Source organism: Trachypithecus francoisi, unplaced genomic scaffold, assembly GCF_009764315.1.
Source record: "Trachypithecus francoisi isolate TF-2019V2 unplaced genomic scaffold, Tfra_2.0 Lachesis_group15, whole genome shotgun sequence".
NCBI classification, from domain to species: domain Eukaryota; kingdom Metazoa; phylum Chordata; class Mammalia; order Primates; family Cercopithecidae; genus Trachypithecus; species Trachypithecus francoisi.
In genome coordinates, this window is record NW_022681460.1 from 63,007,779 (window position 1) to 63,025,273 (window position 17,495).

Sequence of the window (17,495 nt, forward strand, 5' to 3'; positions counted from 1 at the left end):
AAACCATGGCAGTGCTCCAACAAAATTTTATTTACCAAAACAGGTGACCTGCTCTAGGGTTATAAAGATGAGAAAGAAAATGGTCCCTAACCAAATAAGTGTCATAATGCAAGTACACAAGGGTTCCTCATTGCAGGGCCTCTTCCTTTCTATTCTCTCTTCCTGGGCATTCTCTTGCCTGCCCCTGGCCTGGCCAGCTCCTGATTGTTCTTCGTGTTTTTTCCTTCTCTCCAGGTTAGATCAGATTCTTCTTATCGGCTCAGTAGGCTTCTCCTTCATAGCATTTCCCTGAACTATGTGAAATCTTGTGTGATCAGTCATTTTAAGCTAGTTTTCTCTACTAAAATGTAAGTGTATCTAACTTTGATCACCATAGTAATCCCAGCTCCTGACCTTGTTCTTTGCACATAGCAATCACTCCAGTATTTACTGAGTTTCTCAAATCTAAGCCACAGGGTGGAAAGTGTATGCACACAAATGAGAGCATACACAAAGCAAAGCATTGGCTTCGGTCTTCAGCTGCCTGGGTCATAGTGTGATTCTGCTTCACCAACTTGCTTATCTTCTCAGCACCTTGGTTACCACATGTATAAAATGAGCATCATAATAGTAGCTAGCTCAGAAGAATGATTAGAAGAACTACATGAAATGGGACCTGTAAACCATTATATTAGTCCATTTTCATGCTGCTGATAAAGACATACTCGAGACTGGGTAATTTATAAAGAAAAAGAGGTTTAATGGACTCACAGTTCCACATGACTGGGGAGGCCTCACAATCATGGTGGAAGGTGAAAGGCACATCTTACATGGTGGCAGACAAGAGAGAATGAAAGCCAGGCAAAATGGGAAACCCCTTATAAAATCATCACATTTCATGAGATTTACTCACTACCACAGGAATAGTCTGGGGGAGACACCCCCATGATTCAGTTATCTCCCATCAGGTCTCTTCCACAATGCATGGGAATTATGGGAGCTACAATTCAAGATGAGATTTGGGTGGTGACACAGTTAAACCATATCAACTGCTAAGCATAGAATATGTTCAATAAAGGCCAGCTGTCATCTCAGAGGAAGTTCAAAGGCTGTGGAGGTAAAACGCATATGCAATGCAAGCAAGGCTTTGTGAAGTTCCTAGCAGCTGCCTTCAGGAGGACTTTCAGTTTAAAGGATGTTCTACCCACGTTGGAGGTCAAAGGAAATTAAATTCTTGGAATTCATGGCTGGTATTACCTAAGGGTGTTCGAGTTGGAAGGTGCCTGGGAAGGATCAGGAATGCATTGATGCGATGAGCACAGAAATGGCACAGAACTAATCAAGAGGACTGAGTTTAGTCCACCTGGTTCCTGCTGTATGGCCCAGGTCTCACTGAATAACTTCTCTGAGCCTCAAGTTACTCGTTTTCAAAGTGTTAATGAAACTAACTGCCACATCTCCAATGAGAAAATGCAAGGGAAAGGACCGTGTATACTATAAAACACTATCTATGCCAGTCTCATTCTTTTAAAATCCTGCAGAGTATTCTATAGTATAAACATACCACAACTTATCTAGGATTTTCTGTATCAATGAACATTGCGATTTTTGCTATTTCAATAATTATATCTTTAAAGCTTTGCCTTGTTTCATATTTAGTTCATTGGAATAAATATATTATGCTAACAATAATAAGCATGAAGAAAACTTCAAAATTTTTAACTCCATGAGGAAAACTAAATAAGGTAAAAGAAATTAAACTAAAGAAATTATGACAATAAAAAGTTTTGAAGATTTCAGGTTTTTTAAATGTTAGTCATAATCAAGAAAAAAACAAAGTTGCCTATAGTGATGGGTTCATAACCAATATATTTCTTTAATCACAGCTCAAATATTTTCATTTCTGATTACTAAAAATAATATATTAATATAAGAAGAATGATCGTTTTATAAAAGAATTCACAGTGTAATATCTTTAAGTACTATGTTTTCTAGAATTTATTTCTTATATAAAATACGGTTTTCTTTAAATTTTTTTTTTTTTTTTTTTTTTTTTTTTGAGATGGGATTTGCTGTGTCACCTAGGCTGTAGTGCACTGGTGCAGTACTGGCTCACTGCAGCCTCAACCTCCTGGGCTCAAGCAGTCTTCCCCCCACCTCAGTACCTGGGACTACAGATACATGCCACTGTGCCTGGATAATCTTTTGAATTTTTTTTTTTTTTTTTTTTTTTTTTTGAGATAAGGTGTCACTTTGTCGCCCAGGCTGGCAGGGTATTTCCTTTTTTTTTTTTTTTTTTTTGAGACAGATTCTCACTCTGTCACCCAGGCTGGAGTGCAGTGGCACAATCTCAGCTCACTGCAAGCTCCGCCTCCTGGGTTTACGCCATTTTCCTGCCTCAGCTTCCTGAGTAGCTGGGACTACAGGCACCTGCCACCATGCCCGGCTAATTTTTTTTATATTTTTAGTAGAGACGGGGTTTCACCATGTTAACCAAGATGGTCTTTATCTTCAGACCTCATGATCCGACCACCTCGGCCTCCCAAAGTGCTGGGATTACAGGCGTGAGCCATCTGTGTATTTCTTTTATAAAGAAAATGTGTTTCCTCTAGTGTTGTGTTATAAAAACAATCAACTCACATGACCAGAACCAAATGCTCTGTTTTATTTTAGTTACAAATCATCATGTAGTCCTTTTTGGAAAGAACTTAGCAAATTTTCATTATTTAATATTTATTATTTATTTGTGTGTAGTTTTAATCCCCAAAAGGATTTAAAGCATCCAGCATTAGTCATATTTTATTAAATTATAGGAATTAATAATTTGGGGACTTATTTTCTTTAAAAGTATAAATTATTAAATTATCCTATGCTTAGTGCAGAAAGTTTGGAAACTCAAAATTCATAAAAGAAAAAGAGTTACCTGAAGCAAATGAATTGTTATTTTTTAAATTTTCTTAAAATGAAGATGTTATTTTTCTCATCTTACATCATTTTTAAAGGACAAAAGTTTTGCATATGTAAGGGAGAATAATATTTCTTCATTATTTTTCCTGCCCAAATAGTCTACTCAAAGATAAAGAGCATGTACTTTCCCACCTTCCCAAACAACTCCTAAAACTCTTGTATACACTACCGAGCTAGCATACTGAACCCAAAAAAGAAGAAAGTTATTCCTTTTGCTACTACCATTTGCTGTGCTTGTGGACATTTTGTTTGTTTGCAGTGCGATGATTTGTTTTCCTTAAATAGCCTTCCCCGCATAGCAAACTGCCCGCAAGAAAAGTTGACTGTCCTTACAGAACAGCAGCGTGTCTGCAGCCAACGTTGTTTTTGCTGTCCTTTCTTTAGACCTGTAGCTTCCTCCTCCTTACAGATTACACTGAGCTTTTTCCCCTTCTTACACTCGTGGCCTACATTCCAGGAGATCAAGCCTGGCACATGTTAATGAATGTAGGTTTTATTTAGAAACATGACCACTTGTCACTGCCCAGTGTCATATTATCGGGCAGACTACCAACATTTGTCTAGAGTGAGCATTTTCATACTTCTATACACAGACAAGGGGAAACTTTCATCCCCACCAAGGATATAGCCTTTTGCTCTGCAGAGTCTAACTTTTGCAAGTGGAAGCTTCATGGTGGTGGCAGAGGACCTGCGTGCTCTGAGGATGGCAGAGGACGGCTGTGTGGACGCAGATCTCCCAGATTGTAACTGCGATGTCACAAGGCAGGCATCTTCTTGAGTTTCTTCCATTGTACATAGCTTTCATGTTACATGGGGTATGTAGGATAGATGCTGGAAGCTTTAATCCAGAACTGTTTTTGCCAACGTTACGTGAAGAGGATTGGTGTTGGGAGATAGCTGGCCATGTGGACTCCCAAGAGTTATTTGTTGGTTTGTTTTCTAGTACCTCTCCTGGGCATGCAGAGCTGGATGAAAAGGTTAATGGACTTTATTATGACTCAGTATTCCAGTTGTCTCTGGAGCGTATGCGTCATACAAGGAGTATGGCTAGAGTAGAGAAGCTGAGACACAGGAAAGCGATCCAGAAAAAGACTCAGTTAGTCCATCATCTGCTATTTAAAGGATGGGCTTCTGATGAAACTGAAATTTAGCCTTAGCTGGTTCACAGCTTTGTAGTTGAAAGCTTTCCTTTCATTAAATAAAAATATTTCAGGGCTCTAGAAAATGTTGTGTGTTTGAGAAAGTTGCTTTTGTTTGTGCTTGTCAGTAAGTTTTAGTCTCTAATATAAAGCTTATAAAATATATGTGCAAAGTATACAGATTAATGTCTAAAATAGTAATTTAGCACATTGTGCAAATGTTTAGTTCATTTTTTTTAGTTAGAATAAAAATGTGACAGGAATTTTTATTTTTAATTTTTTAAAAATATTTTCCTTTTTCTGTATCATCCCTCAGATACTTTTCTACAAATCAATAGGATTTACCCAATGGTAATTTTCGTTCTATTATATTTAGAATTTGAACTTTTTGTTTTGTTTTGGGTTACAGATATACTAAATCACTGTGAAGGAAAGTTGTGAAATATAGATACAATATATATAGATTTATAAGTATATGTGTGTAGGTACGTATATACATACGTATATATATGTGTGTTTGTATATACATGTTTCCATGTTAAGAAGCTGGATATTTGCATTTCATAGTAGAATCCTTTTCAAGAAAGGTCAAGTGCCTGGACTGTGAAAGAACCATAAGCTGCGGGGACTTACAGATTTCTCAAGCTGCTAAACTTACCCAGACACGTGACGTCTGCAAGTGTCTAATTTGAATGATAATCCTGGATGTTTACCAAAAGGAATGTTGCTCAGACTCCTCACGATGATAGATAAATAAAAATACTGTGACACTTTACCCAAAAATTATCTTTAAAGAAATAATGGAAAGAAACATGGGACATTTCTCCTAAAAAACAGGGTGATCCCTGTCCTGCAAATAAATATCAAGTTTAATAAGCCAAGGCTTATTAATCCTACTCTCCATGCCCTCCAGGCTCACATCTGCGCCCCCAGCACATGCGCACACTGCATTTTGCTATTTGTAGTAAAATACACTGTTTAAAGAAATGAAAAAGAACTGCTTAAATGTTCACCCCCATTGACTTTAGCAAATTTACACATTTGTTTGAAAGAGGAACTTGTCCCTAATGGACTATATGAACACACATTTCCATGTCATGATGCCCTTGACATATTGCATACTAACCACTCTGACTTAGAACTCATTCAATATTACAAAAGTTATCCCGTAATTTATTTTTCTAATGTAGATGGTCCTATGGAACGGTGTTTACTTGCATCCTTTTGTGCTTTGGATCTTTTGATCATATTTATAAGTGAGTTTTGAACCAAGAAAATGAATAAATTTTAGTACTTGACAAATAGAGCATTGGCAAATGTTGAACCTAGAAGTAAAATTTAATACTCACTTAATATCAGATAAAAATTTTAAAATGAAAACATGTTAATTAAATAAACACAATTCGCTTAGAATATTCATTATTAATGTTTAGCAACCATTTAAACAGTACCCAATTTAGTGCAAAGCCCTGAGTTTAGCATGGCCAGGGTAGGGAAATAGCCAAATATGGAAATTCAGATTTCCAGCTTTCCAAGGAACTTACCATGGAGGAGACCAATTAATGCATAAATAATACCAGGGGACTAAAATAAGGAAGGGAGGAAACAAGCACTCCGACCTCTAGTAAAACCCTAATGACATTACCATCCCCAAGCCTAGTAAGTGTTCAGATCCTACGAAATCTGAAGACAAGAAGCTGGTCATGTAGGAGAGGCTGCTGAAAAGATTTTCCTACAGAATTAAAAGCAGGACGGACCTCTCTGTTCTGTGTGCCATTCTTCAGGCCTGTTCCAGTGGGTTTATTGATGGTAAAGTCTTCTTTCAGTCTGGGGCACTATGGCCAAAGCCATGTAAAATTCCATGTCCATGCTGTGGTTGGTCAAACGTACTTCACGAGCTTTGTACCCAGTAGCCATAATAAAACTGTCATTCACTGACTGATGCCCAGATGAATTTTGTCTTAGCCATGAGAGAAATGTGAGTGAGTTGTATGTAAAAGTTCTTGGAAATAGTGTTCAAGGCCAATGCCTTGAAGTGTCTGGGGGACAGGGTACAATTTGTATTTATAAAGCTAATTGGGGAAATCTTATCTCAAATGGAATTTTAAGTCATAATAAACAATGCAACATACTTTCATTTTCTACCAATAGAATATATTGTGAAATATGAACATAATTTTTTTAAATACACATTTTTTAAAAGAATAAAAGGTAATGCTCCTAAGAGGGTTTTTACAAACTGAAAATGTTATTCAAATAGAAGTGTTATTAATTACAATTATTGAAATATAGATATTACTGACAGCTGACCATAGTGAAAATGCCTTAAGAGCATTTATGTGACAGTGCTTTGAGGAAAAATGACAAAAAGGAAAAGCGATCATGTTGTCAAACGACTACATTTTCACTTGAGAGAGAAACATTGATTTATTGAAACTGAAACAGAAGTGATGATATCAATTTTAAACAACTAAAAATAAATGAAAATGTTCAAAATACTTTGATTATGAGACATTTTCTTCAGAACAGTGTGTCTTGATCAGAGAAATGTATCAGAACCATCTGGAGATGGTGGCTGGTAGTTGGCACCTGTGGTTTGAAAGCACCCTCCGCTGATTGTGTGACAATCCCAGCTTGAGAATCACTTCTTTAAAAGCCTGGAAGTAATGCAGGGGTGGGGGAGGGGGAGCGAATATCTCACGACTCTAAGTGTAAGTTGTCAATCTTTGAGAACAATCTATTGCAGATCCCTGCCTTTAAATGTATCTCAAACCTAGAGTCTTACAAGTCATGTTGCTCTTGACATATTTTCAAGAAGATAGATACCTCTTCAGTTGAGCCAAGATGACACCCTAGCAGCTGGAAGTATTTTGCTTATCTGCTGTTTACCTCTGTTATGAGCAGTGCCAATTAGGTGGCCATATTTCTTGAACCAAAAGGCGAGACTCATAGTCTAAAGGTAGCAGCAATTTTTAAATAAGGTCACTAATAGATCATTGATCATATGCTTATTATCACCATGACCTTTCTCTTTAGAGCAATCTGTGTACACTCAGCCATGTCAGGCTCTTAACAGGGACTCAATAATTGATTTTTGCTCTAAGTAGGTAGTAATGGAGTTGAGAAATACTACCTGTGTTCTTCCCAAACTTGTGATCACACCCTGCTCACACTGGGAAAACTGTGTTCAAAACTAATTTATCTCTGCTCCTGTGCCCTGGACCCCTGCCTCCTCTGCATCCTTGCTCCGTTGTCTGTATTCATCTCTAATTTCTATCCTCCTTTTTCTTCTATCTTTGGCTTCTTCCACATGAGTTTCTAACTCTCTGCCTAAAAAGATTGTTAAAGCCCAGTGTTCTCCTCTGCACATGAGGGAAACATGAGTGGTCCTCTCGCTGAAGCGGGACGTTCCCCCTTCTCTGCCCACAGGGTGAAAAAGCTGAAGGAGACCCTGGTGGCTGTGCAGCAGCTCGATAAGAACATGAGCAGCCTGAGGACCTGGCTCGCTCACATTGAGTCAGAGCTGGCCAAACCAATAGTCTACGATTCCTGTAACTCGGAAGAAATACAGAGAAAGCTTAATGAGCAGCAGGTAAGACTTAAAATTGAAATGGAATTAATAAGCCATGGAATATCTGTCCTCCTGGCCAGGATGATGGGGTGGGCATGAAATGGTGCCTGGGAATGGAAGGTCAAGAGGGAGCTAGACAGGACTGGTGAGGAAGGGGGCTTTGCCTAGGCAGGCGATTGAGGCCAAAAGGTTTCATGTCACTGCAGAGTTCAGCCTTACAAAGATGCTTGTGCCATTGTACAGTTAGTGTCATCCATCCACCAAGAAGCCTTCTAAGATGGTAGGTAAGGTTGAGCTGCAATTATGTATCTAAAATAGTACTAACAGATTGGCTTATTTGAGAGTCACTAGCTCTAGCCCACTACCATACACTTAGAAAAAATTGAAAGGAGCACCCCTCATTTTTTGTCCTGTGTATAGTGTTTGGGGAAAGATTACAAGGCATACTTAAAATTTTTCAAGTTGAAAAAATTTTGTTTTGCAAAAAGGATTGCCTGACCTGCGGATCGCACATTGTAATTCCACCTTCATGTGTGTAGCAAAGAGAACATCTCACTGGCAGTGTACAACCCAACAAAGCAAAAAGGGATGATCCAGGAAAATGTATACAGAAGAAAATTTCACCTCCCATTCCCTCCCTCATTTATTTTTTTTCTTTTTCTTTTCTTTTTTTTGGGGGGGAGGGTGTGGGGACGGAGTCTCACTCTGTTGCCCAGGCTGGAGTGTAGTAGTGTGATCTCAGCTCACTGCAACCTCCACCTCCCGGGTTCAAGCGATTCTCATGCCTCAGCCTCCCAAGTAGCTGGGATTACAGGCATGCACCACCATGCCCGACTAATTTTTGTATTTTTAGTAGAGATGGGGTTTTGCCATGATGACCAAGCTAGTCTCAAACTCCTGACCTCAAGTGATCTGCCCACCCTCGGCCTCCCAAAGTGCTGGGATTACAGGCGTGAGCCACTGTGCTGGGCTCCCTCGTTTATTCTTACTAAGTGTATCAGACTCCAGTTGCCAGTAGCAAACACTGTAAATTCCCCACTAGAGATAACGTTACTCCATGCCTTTAGATTGCTTTGAAAATTCTACCCACACTCTGGTTCTCTCCATTACATTTAGGCCGTTGCAGCAAAGTTGCTTAATTTTAAAATGCTATAAAATGTAAATACCTCCTGTTTTTAAAATCTTATAGTTTATGTACTTACTTCATTTTACAGACTATTTAAGCCAATGAAATAGGTGTTACAATACAGTTTTGGGTGTTGAGAGTTTTTTTAATATTAAAATTATCATTAAAATTCTTTTCTTTCTAATGAATACATAATAATTGTACATCTGTGTGGGGTACAACATGATGCTTCAATGCATATTTGCATAGTGTAACAATCAAACAAACTGAGGTAATTTCATGACCATATCCATCACTTTAAATATTTATCATTTCTTTGTAGTAACAATACTCAAAATCTTCTCTTCTAGCTATCTTGAAATATACACTATATTCCATTGCCTTTAAAAAAAACTTGTTAGCAAGATATTTCTCAATTTTTATGAAATTAAAGTTTTCTGATGGGTGGTGATGTTTGAGATTCTGATGACTGAATTATAGGGATCCTGGTTGGCATCCAGCTTCCCAGATTCTTCCAGAGAACATGGTAATGATGTGTACAGTGATGAGTTAAAATGTAAATGGCCAGTATTGTAATTTCACAAGTGTATGAAAATCAACAAAATATCTAGTTAAATATGGCAAATTGATCATATGGATTTATAGCCCTACCTACTACTAAAACCCCAATAAAATGATACTAGAGAGGGAAAAAGGTTAAAACCACAATGGCAAAGAGAACAGGAGAGGAAATGGTAGCGATGACAGACATCCAACATAATTTTGCAAGATAGAAAGTGGATAGATCAGTGATGGTGTTAACAGAATGGAGGATGGAGAAAGTTGATTCATGCCACAGAGTTCCAGGAAGGCTCGGAAAGTGGAGATCAGGTGAAGCTGAAAGTAGAGTTGCCTGTTGAGCTGTAAAATGGAAGAGTACTTGAAAATCTGAATAAGGTGTGCTGAGACTGGCAGATTCCTCCTGAGCCCAGCCAGCCAGGGAACTCTGCTTCCTTTACTCAGGCAGAAGACCAGATGATTACTCTCTGGAGAAGGCAAACCAGAAGGACTCTGGGTTTGGGGATGAGGACACCATGGAGGCTAGAGTCACTATGTTAAAAATGGGGAGATGATGTGAATGGCTCAGTACCAAATGGTCAGGCTCCCATCCTGCTTCCCCAGCTTGGCTCCCACTATGTCAGTACCCAGGCTTCCACCCTAGCCAGGAGATTGGAGCATCCTTTCTGGAGAACTGATCAGACAAGAGAAAAGTACCTTCAATTAGTGATACTGAAGATAACCCAGCAAAAGTCCAGACCCCTGCCTAACTCTCCACGGGGAAGCCTCCCGATTGACATACTTTAGGTGCATACGCAGCTTCTACAGCTGACTCATTCTTGAACATGTGTGGATAGGCAAGAATCCTCACCACTTAAGAAAGCTTCTACCATTAAGAAAAGACCAAAATAAACAGAGGGAAATAAAGAAAGGAGCAATCAGAGGAAACACGTTGTAGAGAGAGGAAGAAAATGTAAACAAAACAAACTCACAGAAATGAGACGTTTTGCATTCATAAAATGATAGGCTGCCATTTTTCTTTAAAAAAGGGCTTTCAGAATGGAGACTATCTTCCACAAAGTAAAACAGGAAGATTAATATATGAAAAATAGGAGAGAAATATAGACGTAAACATAATAAAATTAACAATAATGCAAGAGTTTCAAAGTCCAATTCAGTCATTTTGTAAAAACCCCCCCCAAAAAAAATAAAGAAAATGGAGAGGAGAAAATTACCGTAGTAGTAATGTAATATATATATAATTAAATAATATGTTTATTATTAAATAAATAATGTAATGTAATAAAATATATTTTATATATTTATTATTAAATATGTATTTATATCTTTTATTACATTACTACTATGTTAATTTTCTCCTCTCCATTTTCTTTATTCTTTTTTGGGGAGACTTTTATAAAATAACTGAATTGGATTTTGAAGCTCTTGCATTATTGTTAATTTTATTATGTTTATGTCTATATTTCTTTCCTATTTTTCATATATTTATCTTTTTGTCTACTTTGTGGAAGATTACACATATATGTGTACACACATTACACATATGTGTGTATGTATATATATTCATATATATATCTAAAATGAAAAACATGCATTTGCAGATTATAAGGGCCATATAAGTACCCAGGAAAATGTAAAACAAAGCAAAGCCACACTGTAAAATTGCAGAACACAAGGAATAAGGAGATCCTAAAGGTTTCCAGGATGAAATAAAATCTGGCTTCTCCAAAACAATACTGGAAGCTAGAAGACAATGGCTCTGCCTACAGAAAGCTGAGAAAAATTCTTTATAATTTAGAATTTTATACCCTGCCACTTAATATCTAAAAATTTTACCTCCTATGTACCCATTTTCAGGAAGCTAATGAAAGGTATACTACATACACAAAAGTGAGAGGAAACCACACTTCATACTCGCTACACATGCTGCATGCTACCATGTTGCATAAGCTGTATATGCTACCTGCACTAAAGCAAGAGGGGAAATGCTATTCAACTCAGGAGAAAGAAAAAGGGAATTCCCAGATTGAAGGTGCAGGAAAGTCCCTGATGACAGCTGTACTGCAGCCAAGCCAGCACCTGTCCAGATGGGAGCCGGGGTTCTGGGTGCTCTAGCAGGGATGTTTCCAGGAGGAGCCAGGAGGGGCTAGATTATCTGATGGGCTTAACTACTCTGGAAGGAGTTTTATTAGTTCTTTAAGAGAGATAATAGAAGCAAGCATTATAAATTTGAGAGAAACAGAGGATTGTAAAATCCAGGAAAAATGAATTATCAGGAGATCGAGACCATCCTGGCCAACATGGTGAAACCCTGTCTCTGCTAAAGATACAAAAATTAGCTGGGCATGGTGGTGCGTGCCTGTAATCCCAGCTACTCAGGAGGCTGAGGCAGGAGAACAACTTGAACCAGGGAGTTGGAGGTTGCAGTGAGCTGAGATTGTGCCACTGCACTCCAGCCTGGTGACAGACTGAGACTCTGTCTAAAAAAAAAGAAAAGAAACATAACCGTAGCATATTTTGTTCCTCAAATGTGAACAATATTAAATAACCATAATCATGAGAACGGTGACTATTACCCTAGCTCTAAGTTGTACTGTAACAGTCATTAGAGTTCAGTCAGCCATGTAGAAGTTTATTTCTTCTCTACTAAAGAAGAATTCATAAAGTAATTACTAAAATGGACAAATCAAGCAGTAGCTATGTTACTTAGAAACAGAGAAGTTATATATTACTGAGAAATACAGAAATAGGTCAAATGTGGTGACTCACCCCTGTAATCCTAATACTGTGGGAGGCCAAGGCAGAAGGATCACTTGAGGCCAGGAATTCACGGCTGCAGTGAGCCATAATCACACCCCCGCACTCCAGCCTGGGTGACAGAGCAAGACCCTATCTCAAAAAATGAAAAAGTGTGGAAGTAATACCAGAAGAAAGAGCTACAAGAGATGGAAATGGTTGCTGCTGAACAGGTGGACTCCAGGGTGGAGAGCACTGCTTTATTCAGAACCTGCTAGCAGTTTTTTACTTTTTACTACATTAAATATGCACATATAGCTTTTTAATTAAATTTTAAATTAAAACTTTAAAAAAATCCTGTACGCCAGTGGTTAAAAGTAAACTTTCTGGGTTCAGATCTTGTCCTCACTACATTCCCATATTATCTGATTTATAGAGCCCTGATTTATAGAATGCCAATCATCAGAGTCCACACCACACAGTGTGATTATGCAAATTACTAAGAAGAAGCACTGAGCACAGTGCTTACCTAACACAAAGTCAGGGCGTGATAAATTTTATTTTAATCATGTCATAGTTACTACAGTTTCCTTTGTGGAAAATTTTTAAGAATCATTCTGTCTCTACTAAAAACACAAAAATTAGCTGGGCATGGTGGTGCACACCTGTAGTCCTAGCTACTCAGGAGGCTGAGGCAGGAGAATTGCTTGAACCTGGGAGGCGGAGGTTGCAGTGAGTCGAGATTGCGCCACTGCACTCCAGTCTGCTGACAGAGTGAGACTCTGTCTCAAAAAACAAAGTTAAAGCTGAGCCTAAAACTTATTTGTCTTAGGGTACTTACGTATGATTATAAATCCCCTCAAATCCTAGGGTTGCCATTTTACATATCGATTTTAACAAAAACTTTTGAGTATTTAGGGAAAATGAAATAAAAATGCTAACTTTCTTAAATGCATGGTTTATGTCCAGGGGTCTAACACTCCTTCCAAATGTATATCCTTGAACAAAATGTACTTTAAGACCTCAAATGTACTTGGTAATCTCATTTACAGAATTATTTGTCTTTGTATTTATCTTTAAGCAAATACTAAGTTTAATTTTTATATTACTTTATTTTATATTTTTAGAACAGCAATTCCTGTGACATACTCTTTCACGTAAGTGAAGGAGGTTATGTTAGAGATTTGAAAGGACTGTTTATAAAAATATAAATATTTTAGTAGAATTTATCGTCTAGTGTCTAGTTTATAAAATCTCCAAAATGAATTAAAGGCACTGTTAGACATTTGACAATAGCTAGGTGTGTTCGTACATGTTGTCAATGGAAAAAAAAAGTAAGAGGAAGAGCAACACAAGAATTTAAATCCCAGGTATCTGCGTAAATTGAGGAATTTTTAGAGCAAGAGAAAAGCTAAGCAGATTCAAGAACTTCCTGATGAAAGAAAAGGAAAACACACTAAAGACATTGATGAATATTGCAAACAAAAAATTATACTGGTAGAGCTCACTTTTAATAATGGGAACTTACTTGGAGTAAATGGAGTTAAAAGTTCAATAGAGAAAACAATGTACAATTTGGATTTACATTTTATACAGGTAAAATGAAGATTTCACACTGTGGGACTCCAGGGAAATCCAGTGCTTTGTTTTTATCATAAAACATTTTACTTCTATCCTACATTAAAAGTTGCTCTACGCCAGGCACGTGGCTCACACCTGTAATCCCAGCACTTTGGGAGGCCGAGGCAGGCGGATCACAAGATCAGGAGGTCCAGACCAGCCTGGCCAACATGGTGAAACCCCATCTCTACTAAAAATACAAAAATTAGCCAGGCATGGTGGTGGGTGCCTGTAATCCCAGCTACTCGGGAGGCTGAGGTAGGAGAATCAGGAGGAGAATCAGACAGGAGGTTGTAGTGAGCCAAGATCATGTCACTGCACTCCAGCCTGGGTGACACAGTGAGACTCCATCTCAAAAAAAAAAAGTTGTTCTCTGAGGAAGCTGCTGATGTCATGCATGATATAGTCCCATAAATAGTATTTCTACATATTTGTGGGGTACATATGATATTTTGTTACATGCATAGACTGTGTAATGATCAAGTCAGGGCATTTGGGGTATCCGTCACCTCTGGTATTTATTATTTCTATGTGTTGGGAACATTTCAATTTCTCTCTTCTAGCTATTTTGAAATATGTAGTACATTGTTGTTAACTATAGTTATTCTACTCTATCGAACATTAAAACTTATTCCCTGTAACTGTATGTTTGTATCTATTGACCAACCTCGCTTCATGGCCCCAAAACACTCTTCCCAGCCTCTGCTATCTGGCGTTCTACTCTCTCCCTCTGTGAGATCAGCTTTTTTAGCTCCCACATACAAGTGAGAACGTGTCAAATTTATGTTTTTGTACCTGGCTTATTTCACGTAACATAATGACCTCTAGTTCCATCCATGTGGCTGCAAACAACGTAATTTCATTTTTTTATGACCGAATAATATTCCATTGTGTGTGTGTGTATATATATATATGTCACTTTTTCTTTATTTCTTCGTCCATTGATAACCATGTTACCTTTTAATGATGGTGGAATTAACTGTTTAAAAAAGAATGCAAATTGGCTGGGTGCAGCGACTCACACTGTAATCCCAGCACTTTGGAAGGCCTAGGTGGGCAGATCACCTGAGGTCAGGAGTTCAAGACCAGCCTGGCCAACATGGTAAAACCCTGTCTCTACAAAACTACAAAAATTAGCCGGGCATGATGGCGGGTACCTGTAATCCCAGCCACCTGGGAGGCTGAGGCAGGAAAATCGCTTGAACCGGGAGGCAGAAGTTGCCATGAACTGAGATTGCGCCATTGCTCTCCAGTCTGGGTGACAGAGTGAAACTCCATCTCAAAAAAAATAAAAAATTAAAAAAGGAATGTAAATCTTTGGATCTTAAAACCCAGTTCTTGAGTGCCAGCTCTAGCACACGCATATATCCAGGCCCTCGGTATCTATGGTTCTACATTGGTAGATTCCACCAACTGTAGATCAAAATTATTTGGGAAAAATAATTGGATCTGCATTGAATATGTACAGACTTTTTATTCTTGTCATGGTTCCCTAAACAATACAGTATAAGAACTATTTCTATAGCATTTACATTGTATTAGGTATTATAAGTAATCTCAAGATGATTTAAAGTGTATGGAAGGATGTACATAGGAGGTATGCAAATACTACAACATTCAATATCAGGGACTTAAGCATCCATGGATTTTGGAATCGGAAGGAAGTTCTGGAACCAATCCCCTGACAGATACTAAGAGATGACTGTATTGCATTGATTGATTGATTGGGATGAAAGTGATGTATTCGTGAAGTAGAGTCTGGGGCAAGATTCTTTTTTTTTTTGTTTTTTTTGAGACGGAGTCTCGCTCTGTCACCCAGGCTGGAGTGCAGTGGCCGGATCAAGCTCCGCCTCCCAGGTTCACACCATTCTCCTGCCTCAGCCTCCCGAGTAGCTGGGATTACAGGCGCCTGCCACCTTGCCCGGCTCGTTTTTTGTATTTTTTAGTAGAGACGGGGTTTCACCGGGTTAGCCAGGATGGTCTCGATCTCCAGACCTTGTGATCCGCCCATCTCGGCCTCCCAAAGTGCTGGGATTACAGGCTTGAGCCACCGCACCCAGCCAAGATTCATTTTTTTATTGATTAAAGAAGTTAATTTTACTCCTAGTGTAAACTATTTCATTTGTTCAGTTTATATGTTGGCATTATTCACATAGCCAAAATATTTCTACATACATTTTCTAGTACTTTTGAGCTTGCTGGATTTCATACATGAGGCTCAATAAATGTCATACATTCAGGGAAATTAAATATTTGTCAAAGTGTAGCCTAACCATTTATCAACAGACGTTGCTTCAGTTTCTCTCCTCTGTATACATGTAATTGTTGAATAAAGCCTGTTGCGTTCCCCTGCAGGAGCTTCAGAGAGACATAGAGAAGCACAGTACAGGTGTTGCGTCTGTCCTCAACCTGTGTGAAGTCCTGCTGCACGACTGTGATGCCTGTGCCACTGATGCCGAGTGTGACTCTATCCAGCAGGCTACAAGAAACCTGGACCGGCGGTGGAGAAACATTTGTGCTATGTCCATGGAAAGGAGACTCAAGTGAGCTGGGATGCTGAAACAGGGAAGAGGAAAGACCAAAATGAAAATAAAAATCACCCAGACTATCCACTGTTCACTCTTTCCTGTTGGTTACAATGTCCAAAGATAGCTGTGGCTTCCCAAACTTGCTATTATCTACATTTAGTTGAGAAAATAAGTAGATATAAAAGTAATATATAAATATAACAAGCCAAGTTATGTCTGACTTAACAGTTTAAAAATAACACGGAAACGTAAAAGTACACCCTTGTCAAAGAAGCATAACATTACAGAATGTGTGGCTGTGAAAACAGTAATGTTCTTCTATTAAAAATTAAATAAAAACACATTTATCTTTAAGCCCTTTGAAATTTAAGGTGGCAGAAAATCGTGCTGTGTTACAAAGTGACATCATGGCTGTGCTCTCTGGCAAACTGTTGAAAGCTTAATATTTGTCCTGCTGTCATAGATTGACTTTTGTCAGTGTGAGTTGAATGTTGGACTTCAATGGATTTTCAGACTTCGTTTTTATTTCCGTAAAACACTGGCATGAGTGCACACTGTTAACCTGTTGTTGCTTTTCTAAACTTGTTGCACACATCCAAGGCAGCTCATGTGATGTGTTTATAATTTTCAATTTGACTAATTCAAAATCCAGAGCTGCAGGACATGTTTTTAAAAAACTAAAACAGCTGTTTTATTTTAGCTCAAACAGTTGTCTCTCTTGCGCTCTGGTCAAATTTGGCTCGAGCCATGGTTATTGTTTGGCACAACAGTTGCCTCTGCGGGCACCCTTAATCCAGTGGCAGGCATCAGACCGGGTTCTGGGGCAAAAACAGTCTCCAATAATCAGATTCTGTTCTTTCATTTTCTGCCCCAGAATCGAAGAGACGTGGCGATTGTGGCAGAAATTTCTGGATGACTATTCACGTTTTGAAGATTGGCTGAAGACTTCAGAAAGGACAGCTGCATTTCCCAGCTCTTCTGGAGTGATCTATACAGTTGCCAAGGAAGAACTAAAGAAATTTGAGGTGATTTATAATTCCAAATTTTTAATCCTTATTTTGCTATTAAAGTAGCCAGCTGGTAGTTGGAGTTCCAAGACCTAAACTAGTTGTTCACCACATGTTATCTGTTCAAATTGCTGGGTGAGGACTTTGCAGCCATCTTTATTATGACCTCATAAGTAGGCAAAGAAGGAGGAAAAAGGTTTTCCTAAAAGATCTTGGCATGATTTTTATTTCAGAATTATTCCACAATCAACCATCCTTTCTACG

General features: G+C 38.4%; 1 protein-coding gene across 21 annotated transcripts in view; it reads left to right on the plus strand.

The window, feature by feature from the left end:
* Positions 1-17,495, plus strand: part of SYNE1 (spectrin repeat containing nuclear envelope protein 1) — a 538,457-nt gene that overhangs the window by 487,684 nt on the left and 33,278 nt on the right. For 20 of the 21 annotated variants that reach the window (XM_033235023.1, XM_033235024.1, XM_033235035.1 and 17 more), the window contains 3 exons: positions 7,515-7,677; positions 16,052-16,239; positions 17,099-17,249. In XM_033235023.1, coding sequence (XP_033090914.1) covers positions 7,515-7,677; positions 16,052-16,239; positions 17,099-17,249 — 502 coding nt within the window. Of the gene's footprint in view, positions 1-3,563; positions 3,713-7,512; positions 7,678-16,051; positions 16,240-17,098; positions 17,250-17,495 lie in introns of those variants that run through there. The other variant, XM_033235043.1, reaches the window with a different exon arrangement.